Here is a 17,729-nt window from a genome sequence, read left to right on the forward strand (position 1 = left end):
GACCAACCCGCGCATGAGCGGGTGACGTCATTTACACGACTCCGCTTTTACACGGCGCCAAGGCCTGGCGCGCGTAAATGAGGCGACGCCGCTCCTAGCCCCCAGGGGCGGGAGAATAGGGGGCTGGGAGCGGATTCCGACGCCAGAGTGAAACACTCCGGTTTTCACTCCGACGTAGGGACTTAGTCCCCCGATGGGAGAATTGCGCCCAGGGCTTCCCGAGCTGGGGAAACCTGTGCAGCTCATTGACACAACGCCGCAGCCCACTAACCTTGGCGAAATTCTCCGGAAACGGCGCGATGTCTGCCGACTGGCGCCCAAAACGGCGCAAATCAGTCGGGCATCGCGCCGCCCCAAAGGTGCGGAATGCTCTGCATCTTTGGGGGCCGAGCCCCAACCTTAAGGGGCTAGGCCGGCGGCGGATGAATTTCCGCCCCACCAGCTGACGCGGAAATGACATCTCTGGGCGGCGCATGCGCGGGAGCGTTAGCGGCCGCTGACGGCATTCCCGCGCATGCGCAGTGGAGAGAGTCTCTTCCGCCTCCGCCATGGTGGAGACCATATGGCGGAGGCGGAAGGGAAAGAGTGCCCCCACGGCAGAGGCCCGCCCGCGGATTGGTGGGCCCCGATCGCGGGCCAGGCCACCGTGGGGGCACCCCCCGGGGCCAGATCACCCCGCGTCCCCCCCAGGACCCCGGAGCCCGCCCACGCCGCCTTGTCCCGCCAGTAAGGTAGGTGGTTTAATCTACACCAGCGCGGCGCGATTCCAGACCCCGCCTAATATCCGGTGGTGGAGAATTCGGGAACCGGCGGGGGCGGGATTCACGCCAGCCCCTGGCGATTCTCCGACCCGGCGGGGGGTCGGAGAATCTCGCCCCTGGTTACTCACGTGTTATTTTGTTGTGTTGGAGAATTCAATCAAAATAAATATCAGCGGGACTCTCCCTATGCTGCTGAGCTACCCTGTTCTTCCCATGTGCCTCGATGGCTGGGGGCAGTTTCTTTATCGCAAAAAATGTACGGGTTGGATTCTACGCTGCCCAACGCCGAAATCGCGTTCGGCGACGGAGCGGAGAATCCGTTTTGCCGCCACTATCAGGAGCGGCGCCGGTTTTTGTATTCTCCTCCACCTGAAGAGCGGAGTACGCTGTGCCGATTATCCACGGCCTCAGGCCACTGCCTGAGGCCCTCCCCGCAATGCTCCGTCCCCGACCGGCCGAGTTCCCGACGGTGTGGGTTACGTGTGCTCACACCGATCCGGAACTTCGCTTGCCGATTCAGTCCGGCACCGCCACAGTTGGGGGAGGGCTGATCGGTGGGCAGGGGGGGTTTCATTTGGGGCTGGTGGCACTGTGCGCGGGCAGTCCGAGGCATGCGAGCGGCCAAAGGAGGGCACTACTTCTGTGGTCCGGGACTGCCATGGAGTACGGCGCGGCCGCGGAACTGGAAATGCTCAGGGCCGTAACGGCAGCTAGACATGCGAGCTCCATGCTGCCTCCCTGCTGGCCCCCAGCGAAATGGCGAATTGGTGGCCTTTTTGCATCAGTTTTCCTGGCGTAAAAGACCACTGTTTTCACGCCAGCGTGGGGAGTTAGTTTCCAAAACGGAGAATCCAGCCCATAGATACAGGTTGCACATCACCATGAAAATGCAGCAGTCAATTTATTGCGTATTTTGTCATGAGGGCAGCAAGGTGTCAGAGTGGTTAGCACTGCTGCCTCATAGCGCCAGGAACCCAGTTTTTCATTCCAGCCTCAGGTCACTGTCTGTGTGGAGTTTGCACGTTCTCCCCATGTCTGTGCGGGTTTCCTCCCACAAGTCCAAAGATGTGCAGGTTAGGTGGATTGGCCATGATCAATTGTCCCTTAGTGTCCAAAGATGTGCAAGTTAGGTGGGGCTCCAGGGTTACAAGGATAGGGCCAGGGAGAGGGACAGGGTAGGGTGCTCTTTCAGAGGGTCGATGCAGACTTGATGGGCTGAATGGCACTGTAGGGATTCTATAGTTCCATGTCCCCCTCAGCCAAAAATGTGACGATGACCAGATTATCTCTTCTAGGCGTTGGTTGGTGGAAATAGGGGAGGAACTCCTCTGCCCTTCCTCAAAGGCTGTCCTGGGATCTTTGGCATCCACCTGAGAGGTCAGAGAGGGTCTTGGGGTTGACGTTCTCCTCGAAGGATGGCATCTCTGACAGTGTAGCACTCCCTCAGTACTGCACTAAATACGGTTCTGCTTCATTAGGCAGCACGTTTTGGAGGCAATCATTACTAAATTAGATTTAGTTTCAATGGAAACATCACTTTCTGGTAAAAGTTTTGAATTTGCGTTGTTGCACATTGCTTGTCTGGCTGCGAGTCACTGTGCAATTGTTCGAACATCCTTGTTAGACTAATCGGGGTAATGGGCCTGAGACGTATTAAAGAACACGCAGCATTTGTGTGGTCTGAATGCAAACAGGCACTCCATCTTTCCCTCCAGCTCAGGGCACTACAAAGCTTGCACGGGCACAGTACACACTGCCTCGTTCTATTATGCAGCGAGGAGTACCTGGCATGAAGACATTCTGTTTATCTACCAGCACATCAGGTACCGAAGAATAGATATAATCAGAGTGTGTGCTGCCAGGCTAAACAAGCCCGAGGAACTGAGCTTATGTCAGTTGTGGCTGCAGAGTAGCTCATAATATCATCAATCGCACTAGATTCTGGAGGAAAGGCTGTCACCAGCCTCCCTATGCCAACGTAGCAGATGGCACCATATGGCATCCTTGAATCAGAAACTTCCTCAGCATTAAATGTATAATTAATCATTTGTCCTCAGCCCTCCTATGGTCAGCCTGAGGGGGAAAAGAAACTGGGAGTTCGTAATTTCAGGGTTATTAACAGAATATCACATTCTGCCTCCTGAATCGAGAGCAGAGAGGGCGGGACAGTAACGAAGCAGGAACGGCGATAGTGGCAGAAGGAGGTTTGGTGCAATGGGCGTCCACACAGCTGGAGCCTGAGAGATTTATCGGGGGAGGTCCGTACATACACCTTGTAATTTCCTCAGTCGTCTAATTTTAGGGGAGAAACAAGGCACGTAGAAACACACAGTTACTCTTTCACTGGGGTGAGAGAACAGAGGAAGATGTACCCCCCCCCCCGATTCTTCTCAACCACGAGAAAGGACTTTTTGGAGCTGGAGTTGGAAAATTTACGAAACTCTTCTGGGTCAGGGAGCGTAATTGTTGTGAGCCATTGGCTTATCAGCTGTGGTCCGTGCAGTGAACCTCTCATGGAAAGAAAAATCAAAGCAGAGAGAGCTCCCGGGACAACAGCTCATGGCAAATGCTGAAGTCTGACAAAGACTTTATCACTTGCCAGGGCAGTAATTAAATCAGGAAGAGATTTGTTTTGTTTCTAAATGTAAAACATGGCTAGCTGCGGGACTGGTGTATTGTGGGGGAGGAGAAAGGAACGTCGAGTGTAAGGGCATTTACGCAGTTGGATTCCGAAGCTTACAGGGAGAAGGCTGAAAGTCTTGTACCCTATAGGCAAGGTTGCCTAAGAGATAGGAGCAGGAGCAGGCCATTCGGCCCCTCGAGGCTGCTTCATCATTCAATACGATCATGACTGATTTGATTGTGGCCTCGACTCCACTTTCCTGCCTGCCCCCCCCCCTCGCACCCCCCCCCTTACCCTTTGACTCCCTCGTAGATCAACAATCTAACTCAGCCCTGAATATGTTCAATGACCCACAGCCAGCCCTCTGAGGGAGAGAGTTCCAAAGATTAATGAGCTTCCAAAAGAGAAAATTCTTCCTCATCTCTGACTTAAATGAGAGACCCCCTGTTTTTAAACTGTGTGTCGTCCCCCCGCAGTTCTAGATCCTTCCACAACGGGAAACATCCTCTCAGCATGCACCCTGTCAAGTTCTCTCTTGAATCTGAGATGTTTCAATAAGATCACCTCTGATTCTACTAAACCCCAATGAGCATCGGCTCAACCTCCCTCTCACAAGACAACCTTTCATCCCAAGAATCAAATTTCAGGGACTTTAGAAATCTAGAGGCTAGGAGCAGGAGTAGGCCATTCGGCCCTTGGAGCCTGCTCCGCCATTTTGCGTGATCATGGCTGATTTTCAATCTGAGCGCCATTCTTTAGCTGGACGATGGCTCCACCCACAAAACTGGCCACGCCCCCAAAAACAGAATAAGGAGCGTAACAGGTTTCTGCCGATTGTGGCGTTACTTTCAACGTTTCAATTAGATTTCCTTCTGGTGCAGTGTTAGTGGATTTCCTCATTGCCACGTACCTGAATACCCCAAATCCCCACCCCGCCATGGCTGTGAAGAGCCGCGGCGCAAGGTCACGAGCTGGGTTGATAGGACCACCACAGTTGAAGCTCATTGAAAAACCGATGACCATGATGATCAGGCCAATGACCACCGGCTCCAAACCCTTGGGTACACCGTCATTCTTCGAGTCCAAGATGGCCAGAATGGAGAAGAGCAGAGCTGCCGTACCTATGATCTGTTTAAAACAGCAAGCAGGTTTCATTAATACAAAAAGCACCATACCGGTGAGGATGGAAACCTGAAATAAAAACGAGAAAGGTCATTGGCCTGAAATGTTAACTCTGTTTCTCTTCCTAGAAATTGCCCCACCTGCCGCCATCAAACACAAACATGCACCATGTCTGCTCCGAGATACAATGGCTGGGATGCTCCGTTTGGGAGACCATGGGCAGCATTTTCCTTCCCCGACGCCGACTTCAGAATAGGAGATCAGGCGGAGAATCTCTTTTTCCGGTGGAATCGGGGGCGGTGCCTGTTTTTGCACGCTCCGCCTCCTCCAAAATGGCGCATGCCGTTGGGACGGCCTCAGGTCTTATCTGAAGGCCCTCCCCTGATGCTCCGCCCCCGATGGGCCGAGTTCTCGACCGCGCGGTTACTCCTGGTCTCAGCACTCGGGAACCGGGTGTGGCGGCTGCGGACTGTGTCCAGCGCCACCAACAGTTGGACGGGAGCCATGCTGCTGGCCGGGGGGGGGCTTCGGAGAGGGCTGGGGGGACTGGTGGGGGTTGGCCTGGGGGTGGCGAGGGGGTGGCCAGGGGGGCACTATCTGACAGGCCGGGTCTGCGCATGGCCGCCGCCATGTTGTATGGCGCGACTGTTGCAGGTTGTGGCCGATTCTCCAGTCAGTTATATCGGGAAGGCCGTGCGTTTTACATGGTGCGGCTGCTCGCCCCTCGCCGCTCGGAGGATCGGTGCTGGGGCCTTGCCGTGTAAAACGCAACGGATCCTGCAAAACGCCGCAAAATCGGAGATTCCAGCCCTATGTTTTCCCGCCAGAGAAGAATTGCTACTGATTTGCGCTCCCAGGAAGCAATTCAGTATCCCTCGCCATGCAAATTGACGCAAGGCTAGGAATACGAGCGATTCCCGAGGGAATCCCGCTATAGGGCTGATAGCCAATAGCGAAGTACAGCGGGACCCCCTAACTAAAGGGACCCCCCACAGGAACCCCCTAACCAAAGAGACCCTCCGAAAGACCTCCCTAACTAAAGGGACTCTCCGCAGGGATTCCCTATTTAAAGGAATCCTCCCAGAGACCCCCTCACTAAAGGAACCCCGACAGGGACTCTGTAAATAAAGGGACCCCCCCCCCCCAGAGACCCCCTCACTAAAGGAACCCCGACAGGGATTCCCTAAATAAAGGGACCCCCCCCTCCCAGAGACCCCCTAATGAAAAGGACCCCCTCACAGGGACCCCCTAACCAAAGAGACCCCCCAGAGACTCCCCTAACTAAAGGGACCCACCACATGGACCCCCCTAACCACAGGAACCTCTCCAGAGACCCCCTAACTAAAGGGACCCCCCATAGACCACCCCACGCCCCCCCCCCCCCCCCACCGTGTTGCCGGTGTTCCTTAATCTATAATACTGATGCTGTCACAAGTTAATGGTGTATCTGGCACTTAATAAGTAAGGATCAGTTGCTTAATGCCATTTACATTTTCACTCTTTCCCACCAAATGTGAATCACAGAATTGTTACAGTGGAGAAGGAGACCATTCAGCCCATCATGTCTGCACCGGCTCTCCAAACAAGCGTCATGACTTGGCGCTATTCGCCTGCCTCTTCCCTGTACCCCTGCACAGTGTTTTATTCAAACAATCTCTTTTCTTTCTTTTTTTAAAAATAAATTGATAGTACCCAATCCTTTTTTTTTCCAATTAAGGGACAATTTAGCGTGGCCAATCCGCCTACGCTGCACATCGTTTTGGGTTATGGGGGTGAGACCCGCGCAGACGCGGGGAGAATGTGCAAGCTCCACACGGAAAGTGACCCGGGGCCGCTATCCAAATAATCATCGAATAATCATCGAATGCCCATTGAATGACTTGCTGGACCTGCCTCCACCTCACTTCCAGGCAGCGCATTCCAGACCAGTTGTGTGAAGGACGTTTTTTTCTTACATCACATCTGCTTCTTTTGCAAATCACTTTAAATCTGTGTCCTCTCATTATTGCATGAACAGTTTCTCTCTATTTATACTCTGTCCACTTCGGACATGATTATGAACATCTCTATCAAATCTCTTCTTGGCCTACTTCTCTCCAAGGACAGCCGTCACAAACTCTCCTATTTATCTACATAACTGAAGTTTCTCAACCCTGGGACCATTTTTGTAAACCTCTCTTGCTCTCCCCTCCAATGCGTACACCCTTCCTATAGTGTGGCACCCAGAACTGCCCACAATATTCCAGCTGAGGTCTATCTAGCATAACCGCTTTGCTCTTGTACTCCATTAATAATGCCTAGGATACTGTATAACTCACACAGCAAAAATAATATCTTACAAGTTAAATTTTCTGTATTTTTGCTTGAATCATTTTAAAACATGACGTGAGAGGCTTTTGTTTCCTCTTTTGAGGATGTGCTGCTGAATTGGCAATATACAGTTCGCAATGATGTTCAAATTTGCATTTATATCATGGAGAGGTGTAAAGATATCCTTTGACTGACAGGTGGAAGTTCATGCAACTGCTTTTTGGAAATCATTGGAGAGTGTTGTCATGGAGACCAAGGCTCCAGTCCAAAGAATAACACAGGCGAGTCATCCAGACTCGAAACGTTAGCTCCCTCCTCGCTCCACAGATGCTGTCAGACCTGCTGAGATTGTCCAGCATTTTCTCTTTTGGTTTCAGACCCCAGTAATTTGCTTTTATCATAACATAGGTTACTTGGGTTTTTGCATCTCAGGTTAAATTTATTTCATAATCCCACTGCATTCATGTTTACAGCATGCAATTCAAATTAAATGTTAATGTTTACATTATTTAATTAAATGCCAGATACACCGTAATTATGTGACAACATCGAAATTATAAATGAATGAACTGAACATAAAATATTTAGGGCGCGATCGGCCCTGCTGCGCTGGGCGTGAAAACGAGCGGGCCGGTTAGATAGCGAGAGAGGCCGAAATCAGGAATTACGTCGGCCGCCGATTGGTTTCCGATTTAACCGGCTCGTTGCCGAAGGTGTGGCGAGAAACCAATAATGACCAATTAAGGCCAAAGTCCATCCCATTAATGGGAAGGACCCCCTATCGAATGGCCACCCGTGATCTAACTGCCTCCCCATGAGCAGACACGCAGGTGCCGTTTAGCACACCTATTTAAAACCGCAAAGTTAGCGGAATGGCTGTTGTGGGGGTCTGAGGAGGTGAGTAGCCATCTTGGAAATCAGGCGGTCAGCCCAGGGCACGGGGGATCCTCCGGGGTGGGGGGGTGGGGGGGGGGGGGGGGGGGGGGGGGGAGTGCAGGGCTTGGTTGGGGTTTAGGCCGTTTTTGTGAGGGCCACAAAGAATCCAGCACGAGTTTGTAGAATCAAAAGGAATAACTTTATTTACAATTACATATATACAACAGCGGCAGCACTCCACCACTGCTCCTTCCTCTCCAGCTGGTTCCATACTGGTCAACTCTAGTTGGGGGTCCAGGGGGGGTCCAGCACCCATGGGTCCGTCCGTCATGCCACCCTCGAATCGTGTATACCTATAACTGGGACAACTCCAGCTGCTGCTCTCTGTCCCACCGAACACTCCCATGACAGAGCCTCGTCCGTGGTAATATGGTGAAGGTCATTTTAACTCCCACTGACTGTGGCAGCCGCTGCCCGCACAGCTAAAAGCCATTACTGACAGAGAATTGGCAACTCTAGTAATGCAAATACTTCACAGCTCCGGAGTGGATCCCCGTTGGTAGGCATGCCATGAAGCAGCTGGTTGTTGCTGCCTAGCATCCCAATCAGGCTGTGAGGCTTGGAAATTCCACCTTAACTCTAGAGGCAGCAACACCACTGAGGCAGCAGCCATATTCTGACATCCAAGAGCTGGGCTGCAGCACTGGGGAGATCCCCGCGAGCAGAGGGTGGGTGTGGGGAGGGGACCAGTGACCGGTCCAGGTAATATTCATGGCGGGTGTCTGGGGTACAGGGTCTGGGGTTGGTGCGAAGGGACCACTGTTGCAGTCGGGGGTTTGTGTGCAGGGCATGCTGGATGGCACCATGAGCGATGGCACGGGATGTGGGCGTCGGGGTGACCTGGGGCATCCGCGGGTCCGGGGTAGATGCCATAGCTGATTGTTTGTCCCTTGTCCTCTCCAATTCCTTACAGATATCGCATCGTGGATGATATTGTGGACTTCGGGGAAGCCGCCCTCATGGTGGCCGGGCGCCGGAGAAGGCGGCAGCAGCAGCATCGACAGAGGCTCAAGGCGGCTGGCCATGTGCAGGGCCCCGCCCCACACCCTGCGGACTCGGTCGGCCCTCAGGCCATCCAGTGAGGGAGGCCAGTGATGGCCTCAGGTGTACAGGTGCCGCTGGTCTTTCGAACTGATGTTGCTCCGCATGTGCCGCAGAAGGGCCCACCTCAACAAGGCGATGTTGCGGCACCTGTGCCATGTCCTTGCAGTCCCGGAGTCTATCTGTTCCTGGTGGCCATCAAGGTCACCGCAGACCTGAACCTCTACAGCTCGGGATCATTCCAGGGCTTGAACAGGGACTTAAGAATAATCGTTATTGTCACAAGTAGGCTTACATTAACACTGGAATGAAGTTACTGTGAAAATCCCCCAGTCGCCACACTCCGGCGCCTGTTCGGGTGCACGGAGGGAGAATTCAGAATGTCCAATTCACCTAACAGCACGTCTTTCGGGACCTATGGGAGGAAACCCATGCACACACGGGGAGAACGTGCAGACTCTGCACTGACAGTGACCCAAGCCGGGAATCAACAGTGCTAACCACTGTGCTGCCGCGACTTGTGTGGAACCATCAGTGCTGAAGTGCATCTGTAAAGTCACAAATGCCTTGTTTGCCCGGGCAGCCAACTACATAAACTTTGACTTAGACCAAGTCCAACATGATGCCCAGGCAGCTGGTTTCTCTGCCATCGCCGGGAAGCCTGAGGTCCAGAAGTTAATGGATGCCACGCATGCCGCCTTGCGCAAACTGGCGATCTGGGAATGCCCTTCATCAGCAGGAAGGGGTTCCGCTCCCTAAAAGTCCATCTTGTGTGCGACCACCACCTGAAGATCATGCATGTGTGCGCACGACACCTACATCCTGGGGCAGTTGGAGATCCCTGGCATCTTCAAGGGACACCCCAGGAGACTGGTTGGCTCTGGGGGCAACAGGGGGAGGGGGTGCAGGCCGGCTCGCAGAGCGGAATAACGTGATGGAGGCTTCACATGTCTCGGGTGTAACGTGTTTTATCTGTGTGCAAGTACAATAGACACACCAACTATCTCTCGCCTCTGATGGTGCTGCCCCCCCCCCCCCACCCAGTGCCCTATCAGTGATCCGCAATGTGCTTAGCTCTCCGCGCTCTACCAGTACGTCTAGGTGTGTCCCCAGGGTGCACATCAGGGGTGGAGGCAGCCTGTTGTTTACCACGACCTGTGGCTAACCCTCTGACCCCTTCTGGGGAACAGGGTGTCCCTCCTGGACTTCACTGTTTCCACAAGCCTGGCTAGGTCGGCATCCCCAAATCGCAGAGCTGTCTGGTGCTTGCTCTGTGGATCAATTTACGTGTTGCTCTCCCTCGTTAGCTGGGATCTGCCGGGCACAGTCCCAGCGAATCAGCTGGCAGGGCAGTCATTTGCGGCGTAAAGCCTGTGGGGCATTGCTAAGTGGTCTAATTAACGTTAGATACCGGTGACGGACATCGGGAAACACCCAGCGATTCCTGCTCGCTACCACACTCAGAAAGAATTTGGGTAGATTGTACCCTTAATCGCAGACCAGGCATGGTACATGTGAATGTATTTGAGCTTGATGATGGCGTATTCATTCTCACAATTGTTAGGTGCTTGACTTGCATGTTGCAGAGTTTCTTTGATCAGTGTTTCTCTTTGGCTTCAGTTTTTCCCTGTGTTTCTCATTTCCTCTTGTTGCATAGCTTTGGGATTTGTTGGCAAATGGGAGTGCAACTGGAGGTTTTTCATTGAACAGCTGAAACTCTGTGTTTATTTCCCTGTGCATGTCTCAGTCGGTTCTGCTGGGTCTGAGAGGCTAGTTGACCAACTCTCAGGCTTCCAGCTCAGTAATGCTTCACCTGGGTGCAGTCAAGGTCATTTTTGTAACTCGAATGGCAGCAGTTTGCACAAAAGGTGAGAATGGTAGTCGCAACAGCCCAGTGCAGGCACACTGGGCTCATGTCTCATCTTCCCCAGTCAGCAGGAGTGGGTCATCGGCACAACGAAAGTGACCCAATTCTCCCTGCAGCGACCCTTAAACTGGGCAGCCTAGGTGCACACACCAGGAAACAAGAGACCACCTCCTTAGCCTAGGCACACTGGGTTCAGAGGATCCTTATTTACTTCTGAACTATTAACGGGAGTGGCGCCTGCCACACAGGCCCCACCAATTGCCACTAGGCAGCCTAACCAGTAGTGCTTGAAAGGGGCACGACAGTACAATTGGAAACGTTAGATAGTTTGTGAATCATTTTTGTGGGTTTAATGATCCTCCTGATCCCTCGCCGATGTAAGCGTTCCTTAGCGGTGGCTATGATGACCCTCGAGAGGAGAAGGAAGAATGAGGACAGTCTGAAGCAAAGGAGAGTCTGTCAAATTTCAAGGAGGCTTCAACCCAGCAAATATTACATCTCCCTAGAGAAACATCAGCAGCACAAGTTATATCAGAGCTATGTTGAGGAGACATTTCGTGCACTTCATCAAAGAGGAATAGGGCAGTTCTGTCACATACTGAAGTGTGAGCCACGACCACTCTTATCAACCTGTATTGCTCTCTGTGGCTATGAATGTATTCACCACTGAATTCAACCAGTGCACACCACCTCGTTTCATGAAGCTATGGATGTCGTCTATAGTACAGGCAGCATTCATCAGGTCACCGGAGAGTTGGAAAATTAACCACCTTTGACCTCACTGCAAGACAGAAACAATGGGCGAGATTCTCCATTGCCCGATGCCGATTTCGTAATCGGCGATCGGGCGGAGAATCCCTTCCCACGCCCAAATCAGGGGCGGTGCCGGTTTGACACCAGTTTTCGCGTCTCCGCCCCCTCCGACATGGCGTCATCGCTTACTGGGGGGGCTTCCACGAGGGATGGGGGACTGGTGGGGGGTGGCCAGGGGGTGGTCTGTGGGGTCGCATTTGGTGGGTCGGGTCTACGCACGGCCGGCGCCATGTTGTACGGCGCGACCTTGTACGACGTGAACTTAGAAATGGTGAAATTCACTTTAAGAGGGATGAATGAGGGGTCCCATAAAGGATGGGGTTTGTTTCTACTACATTTCGGGGAGCTGCTGGGGGGGTGGGGAGGGGCCGAGTGGGGGGAGGTTGGTTGGGGTGTTGGGGGGGGGGGGGGGTTCAGTGGTTGGTGTTGGGTTTATTTTGTTTTGTAATGTTATGTGTGTTAAATGTAAAAATGGAAACATTTGAATAAAAATACTTGAAAAAAAAGACAGCAACAATGTAAAGCCATCCACTTTTATATTGCAACCTATGATCCCGCTATTTTGCTGTGGGCGCTCACAATGAACATCCTCAGCTACCTCAACAGGAAGAGCTTCCACTGCCTCAATGTGCAGGTTGAATATGACAAACACGCAAAGTATTGTACTTGTCAATCTCAGATCAGTTGGAAGGGGTTAGCATACCGTCATCCTTGGCAATGGAGCTCTCCCTGACCTCTTCAAGGTAGAAAATCACATTGACAGATGATTTCTGGTTCCAATTGTTAGCCCCAGTCCTGCAATAGGAGATGACCGCACTACCAGGAGCCCCAATAGCAGCAAGTGAACATCGTAAAGAGGGCCCATTGGCTCTTCAAGAAATACTATCACTGCCACAATGTGTCAGGAAAGGATCTCCAGACCACGTTCCAAGAATAGTTATAGCCTGCTGTGTCCTTCACAGCTTCACCTTTCAAGAAAAGCTGGCATTTAATGTTGATGCTGAGGAGATCTTGGCTCTGTTGGCCAGAGCTGGGTGTTGGAGACCACCATAATAACCTGCAGTGGATACTGAGAGAGGGGCACCAGAGCACATTTCATGACTGAAACCTTTCCTTCAGTCCTTCTTTGGCTCCACTACCTTTCATCCTTCTTTCCAACTTCCCAATAAAGGAGGATCCTTTCAATTGACTACCTAACGTAACAACACACCTTTGTCCCGAGGTATGGCTGTCAGCATACTGGCATGATGATCACCTGAGTGAATGAATCAACACTCAATGAATGGACCCTAACTTGTAAGATTTAACATGTGATTAGGCATGACCATGCTAATCTTTAGCACCATCCTTCGCACAGTTACCTACCTGCATCTTTCTCTCATCTATTGCAGTATTTCTTGTAAATGCAACTCATGGGCCAGGATCACATGTTCTACCAAAGGTTAATGGTACTAAAATGACCCTCATCTCTGCAGGAAGCAAGTTGCTCCTGGCTCCATTTCCAAGCTTGCTGTGGGGTTGCCTGGCACTGTATCCCGCAGAACATCGCCACGTCCTCTGAAAGTGGGGGGGAGCTGAAGGTTCTAGTGGCTGTTTTGAGAGACAGCAGAATAAGGCTCCTGCCGTTATCATTCCTCTGAGTCCTGGAAATGTGGCTTCACTAAACAGGCGATGAACTAGGGTCTAAAGGAAATTTTCAAATGCTGAGAGACAGGTCAGCATGATCTGGAATCTAGTACGCAGGGCGCTCTGTATTCTCTCCACTATTACCACCTGCGCTGGAGCCTACGTTAAAGTGAATGGAGAGGCACCAACAGCTCGTTGGTCATTTTTTAGCTGAGTGTCCACTGCCAATTCTGGAGAACCTGCCTAACAGCCCATTAATTCCTGAAACCAAGACGAAGCTTTTGAGATGTTTCTGCAAAGAACAGCTGTAGACTTTCGAGCCACGCTTGCCAGTTGTTGCATGCAGTCCCTCCATGCAGGCAAGCTATTTCTTGAAGATCCTCCTTTTCAGGCAAGCACCCAAGCATTCGAGATCCCAAATCTCTTCAAATATAGAGCAACGTTCACCTCAACCTCAGCTGAGTTACCTTCTCCCAGTCCTCCAGCTTCCTCGGCTCTGTGAATCACCCACTGGTACACCTCTGCCCCTGAATGAAAGTAACTGAGCTGGTGTCAGAGTTTGAGGAAGCAGGGTGGGACAGAAAAGGTGACATTGAAAGTGTTGGGGAAAATAAACATGGTACAGGTGCAGATTCCAGGGACTCCTGTGTGGCCTAGAACCCTGTCATATTATGTGCCTGCATGCCATTGTAATGTAAAGGTTCTCAGCACAGTAAGGGTTAACGTGGGACTGGAGAATAGCACTGCCCACAGTATGATGTATAGGGTCGCACGGTTAGAGAACACCCTAGAACAAGCCTACACCTCAAGGACTGCAGCTGTTCAAGAAGACAACTCACCACCATCTTCTGGAGGGCTACTCGGGATGGGCAATAAATGCTGGCTTAACCAATGACGCCCACATCCCGTAAGTGAATTTAAAAATAATTCATGCCATTCACTGGGATCTGCAAATAGTTAATGGTTAACAATAAACGGTTTATGTTTAAACATACAAGCCTCAAGATCTCATCAAATGAACCCATGGTGTTCAACTGCATTGGCGCCATAACACAAGATGGTTGGCAACAGTGGTTTGCTAAAGGATATCCTGGCGGTGGAGGCATCATAATGCAATATGGCGATCAGCGGTGATATGAAGGGTGACATTTTAAACAAGGAACCTGGAACGGAATCCCAAGATCTGAAAGACTAAAAGCAGCAAGCCTGACCAGAGAGATCTCTGCCTAAGAAATTAAAGAATCAATTGCAAGACCCTGAGTGACGCAGCATGAACAAAGCTGGTCAGTTCACAAGACGGTGAGCAGAAATATAAAAAGAATTGCAACACTCTGACACAAGACCCTGAATGATGCAGAGCCAAAGAACCTGGTCGGTTCACAAGATGGTGAGCAAAGAAATTGTACTTATTTCGTATAATAGATGGCAGTCCCAGGATTCAGCATCCACAGCACAGCTGAAAGAGAGATGCAGAAGGGGACGAAAGTGATGCAACAGCTCATGGTGGCTAGGCTAAGGTTAAAACGAAAAGTCTAAAGTTTCAAAAGGAAAAACATATGGAGTTGAAGATTGAAACCTGCAGGCCACAGTTAAAAAAGAAAGGAAAATGCCTGCAGCGTGTGAGAAAGGGAATCCTTTTCAGTCGGGTTCCTAGCTTCCCGTACAGAGGAGAAACGTGCTGCAGGGTTAACAACTCATAACTTTTTTAAAGAACGTGCACCAGGCAAAATTCCCAAAGCACGGGATATTCAAAATGAAAAGAATGAGGGGAAGACCAGTAAATGAGAAGTATGTGCTAAATGACATGGAATTGCGGAAGAAGGAGATATGGGATGTTGACTGGCTGAAAAGGTTTAATAGTTCCGCCTGTAAGAATTTGTTGTTTGGGGAGATGGTTTGGAATGGTGCAAAATACCAAGTTCGGTCCTCCATTAACCAGAATGCATTGTGAAATATTAGTTATGCGTGTGTGCTGGTGTACAGAGTGGGCAGCCAAGGGAAGAAGGACTATCTAGTCTGTTACGTTATCTGCCCCAGTCAGATTGCTGAACTTCTGAATTGCTGAACTAGGTGTACAGGTCCACAGGTCACTGAAAGGGGCAACACAGGTGGAGGAGGTAGTCAAGAAGGCATACGGCATGCTTGCCTTCATTGGCCGGGGCATTGAGTATAAAAATTGGCAAGTCATGTTGCAGCTGTATAGAACCTTAGTTAGGCCACACTTGGAGTATAGTGTTCAATTCTGGTCGCCACACTACCAGATGGATGTGGTGGCTTTGGAGAGGGTGCAGAAGAGATTTACCAGGATGCTGCCTGGTATGGAGGGCATTAGCTATGAGGAGAGGTTGAATAAACTTGGTTTGTTCTCACTGGAACGAAGGAGGTTGAGGGGCGACCTGATAGAGGTCTACAAAATTATGAGGGGCCTAGACAGAGTGGATAGTCAGAGACTTTTCCCCAGGGTAGAGGGGTCAATTACTAGGGGGCATAGGTTTAAGGTGCGAGGGCCAAGGTTTAGAGGAGATGTATGAGGCAAGTTTTTTAGACAGAGGGTAGTGGGTGCCTGGAACCCGCTGCCGGAGGAAGTGGTCGAAGCAGGGACGATAGTGACGTGTAAGGGGTATCTTGACAAATACATGAATAGGATGGGAATAGAGGGATACGGACCCCGGAAGTGTAGAAGATTTTAGTATGGACGTGCAGCATGGTCGGCGCAGGCTTGGAGGGCCGAAGGGGCTGTTCCTGTGCAGTACTTTTCTTTGCTGTTTGTTGTTCTTGCAGCTCTGCAGTCTGGGAGGTGAGGGAGTTGGCACTCAGTGGAGGGGGTGATATTCGTGGCTTGCTGAAACACACATACAAGTCTGTCCCTTCTGAATTTCAGTTTCTATGAGGCTCTGGTCTGTTGACATTCTGTTTTTTTTGCCACTTGCTTGATGCAAGTGCTGCTATGTAAAGAATGATGGAAAGATTGATGAAAGATCCCGCAAAGCAGTGAGAGTTGAGTGAGTCAAGCACTGTCCCTTCCTGTCTCTGAGGTCCCACCTGTCTTGATGTTGTGTCGTGTAGACTGATCTGTCCTTTTAAAGGATACACTCCACTTTCCATGTGCTGCAGTCAATTAAACCTAATTTACATGCCATTTCCATCAAAGACTACCCCAATCCAGGGTGGCACGGTAGCACAGTGGTTAGCACTGTCGCTCCACAGCTCCAGGGTCCAAGATTCGATTCCCGACTTGGGTCACTATCTATGCTGATCTGCACGTTCTTCCCGTGTCTATGTGGGTTTCCACTGGGTGCTCTGGTTTCCTCCCACAGTCCAAAGATGTGCAGGTTAGGTGGATTGGCCATGATAAATTGCCCCTTTGTGTCAAAAAAAAGGTTAGGTGGGGTTGCTGGGGTACGGGGATCGGGTGGAGGTGTGGGCTTAAGTGGGTGCTCTTTCCAAGGGCCTGTGCAGACTTGATGGGCCAAATGGCCTCCTTCTGCATTGTAAATTCTATGATTGTCTAAGAGCTTGACCAGAAAGCTCTTGTGCAATTGCCTGTCCGGCAGGGTGTAAATCTCTCTATCATTGGCGTAACATTGACACAAGTCACTATGAGGAAACTAGCCCCAATGTGCCACCTGCTCAGAAGCCTCGTTGGTGAATGCATCATTTGGGGTGCTATAAAGTTTTTTTAGATGGGGAGCTCCTCATTTTGATCCTCGATGAACAATCTAAATAAACTCAGCCATTATCTCGGTATGATGAAAATCTTTAGCAGCAGAAAATTGGGCATGAGAGGCTCACAGTCTTCCATCCATTCAAATTGTGAGCAGCTTCTGCTAGTCCATGTGATAACGACTTTCTTTGTAACAAACTCTTACCCTCCTGTACTGAGTAAGGAATTCAACCCCAGGAGACTGAGGCTAGCACATGACGCCTGAAAAGTGTATTTTTATAAAATGTTGTGGAGATTTGTAATTATTGCACGCAAGCAAAATTGTACAATGATACGATCTAAATCACATGCTGCATCAAATGAAAACAGGATCTGGAGTAAAAATAAGACCATATGGGACAGTTGATTCCAAAATTTCTTCAATAGCTGTTTACCAGCTGGAATTCATGTGAAACTTTTATAAAATGTCGATAAAAGTACCATCGTTGTATAATTAAGAATATGGCACATGTCAAAGAAATGATAAAAGGAAGCCTTTTATTTAAGAAAATGTCAAACTATTTTATAATGTTAGGAAAACGAAAGCATTTAAGGGAATTAGATTAGTATTGGTAACCATCAGAAATGAGGTATAGTTTTAAGTGTGTAATTTAATGTTTCTGCGCTTGGAAGGGTAAAACCTATAGTTAGATTCATGTTGGACAAAGGTGTTTGTATATGTGGGGGTTGCCTAAGTTCCAACTGGGGTTCTATTGTGTTTAGAGAGGGCTGTGGCATGAACAACAAATATGTCAACAGAGGAATGTGCTTAGCAACTGGAGCCTTGTAAGATAGAGAAACAATTAAGTTTTAGTTTAGCTAATTTGATTGCAGTTGGAGGCAGATAGTGAAAGAGAAGGTAGCTTTGCTAGAAGTGGTTGGTTTTGAAGGCGAGAGGGGGAACATCTCTCCCAGCTTTGCTAGAAG

General features: G+C 50.3%; 1 protein-coding gene across 1 annotated transcript in view; it reads right to left on the reverse strand.

Moving 5' to 3' along the window:
- The window catches only part of aqp9b (aquaporin 9b), a 142,966-nt gene that overhangs the window by 23,414 nt on the left and 101,823 nt on the right, over nucleotides 1–17,729 (reverse strand). Inside the window, exon 5 of the mRNA XM_072470715.1 lies at nucleotides 4,295–4,512. Coding sequence (XP_072326816.1) covers nucleotides 4,295–4,512 — 218 coding nt within the window. The remainder of the gene's footprint in view (nucleotides 1–4,294; nucleotides 4,513–17,729) is intronic.

This window comes from Scyliorhinus torazame, chromosome 12 (assembly GCF_047496885.1).
Source record: "Scyliorhinus torazame isolate Kashiwa2021f chromosome 12, sScyTor2.1, whole genome shotgun sequence".
Lineage (NCBI taxonomy): Eukaryota > Metazoa > Chordata > Chondrichthyes > Carcharhiniformes > Scyliorhinidae > Scyliorhinus > Scyliorhinus torazame.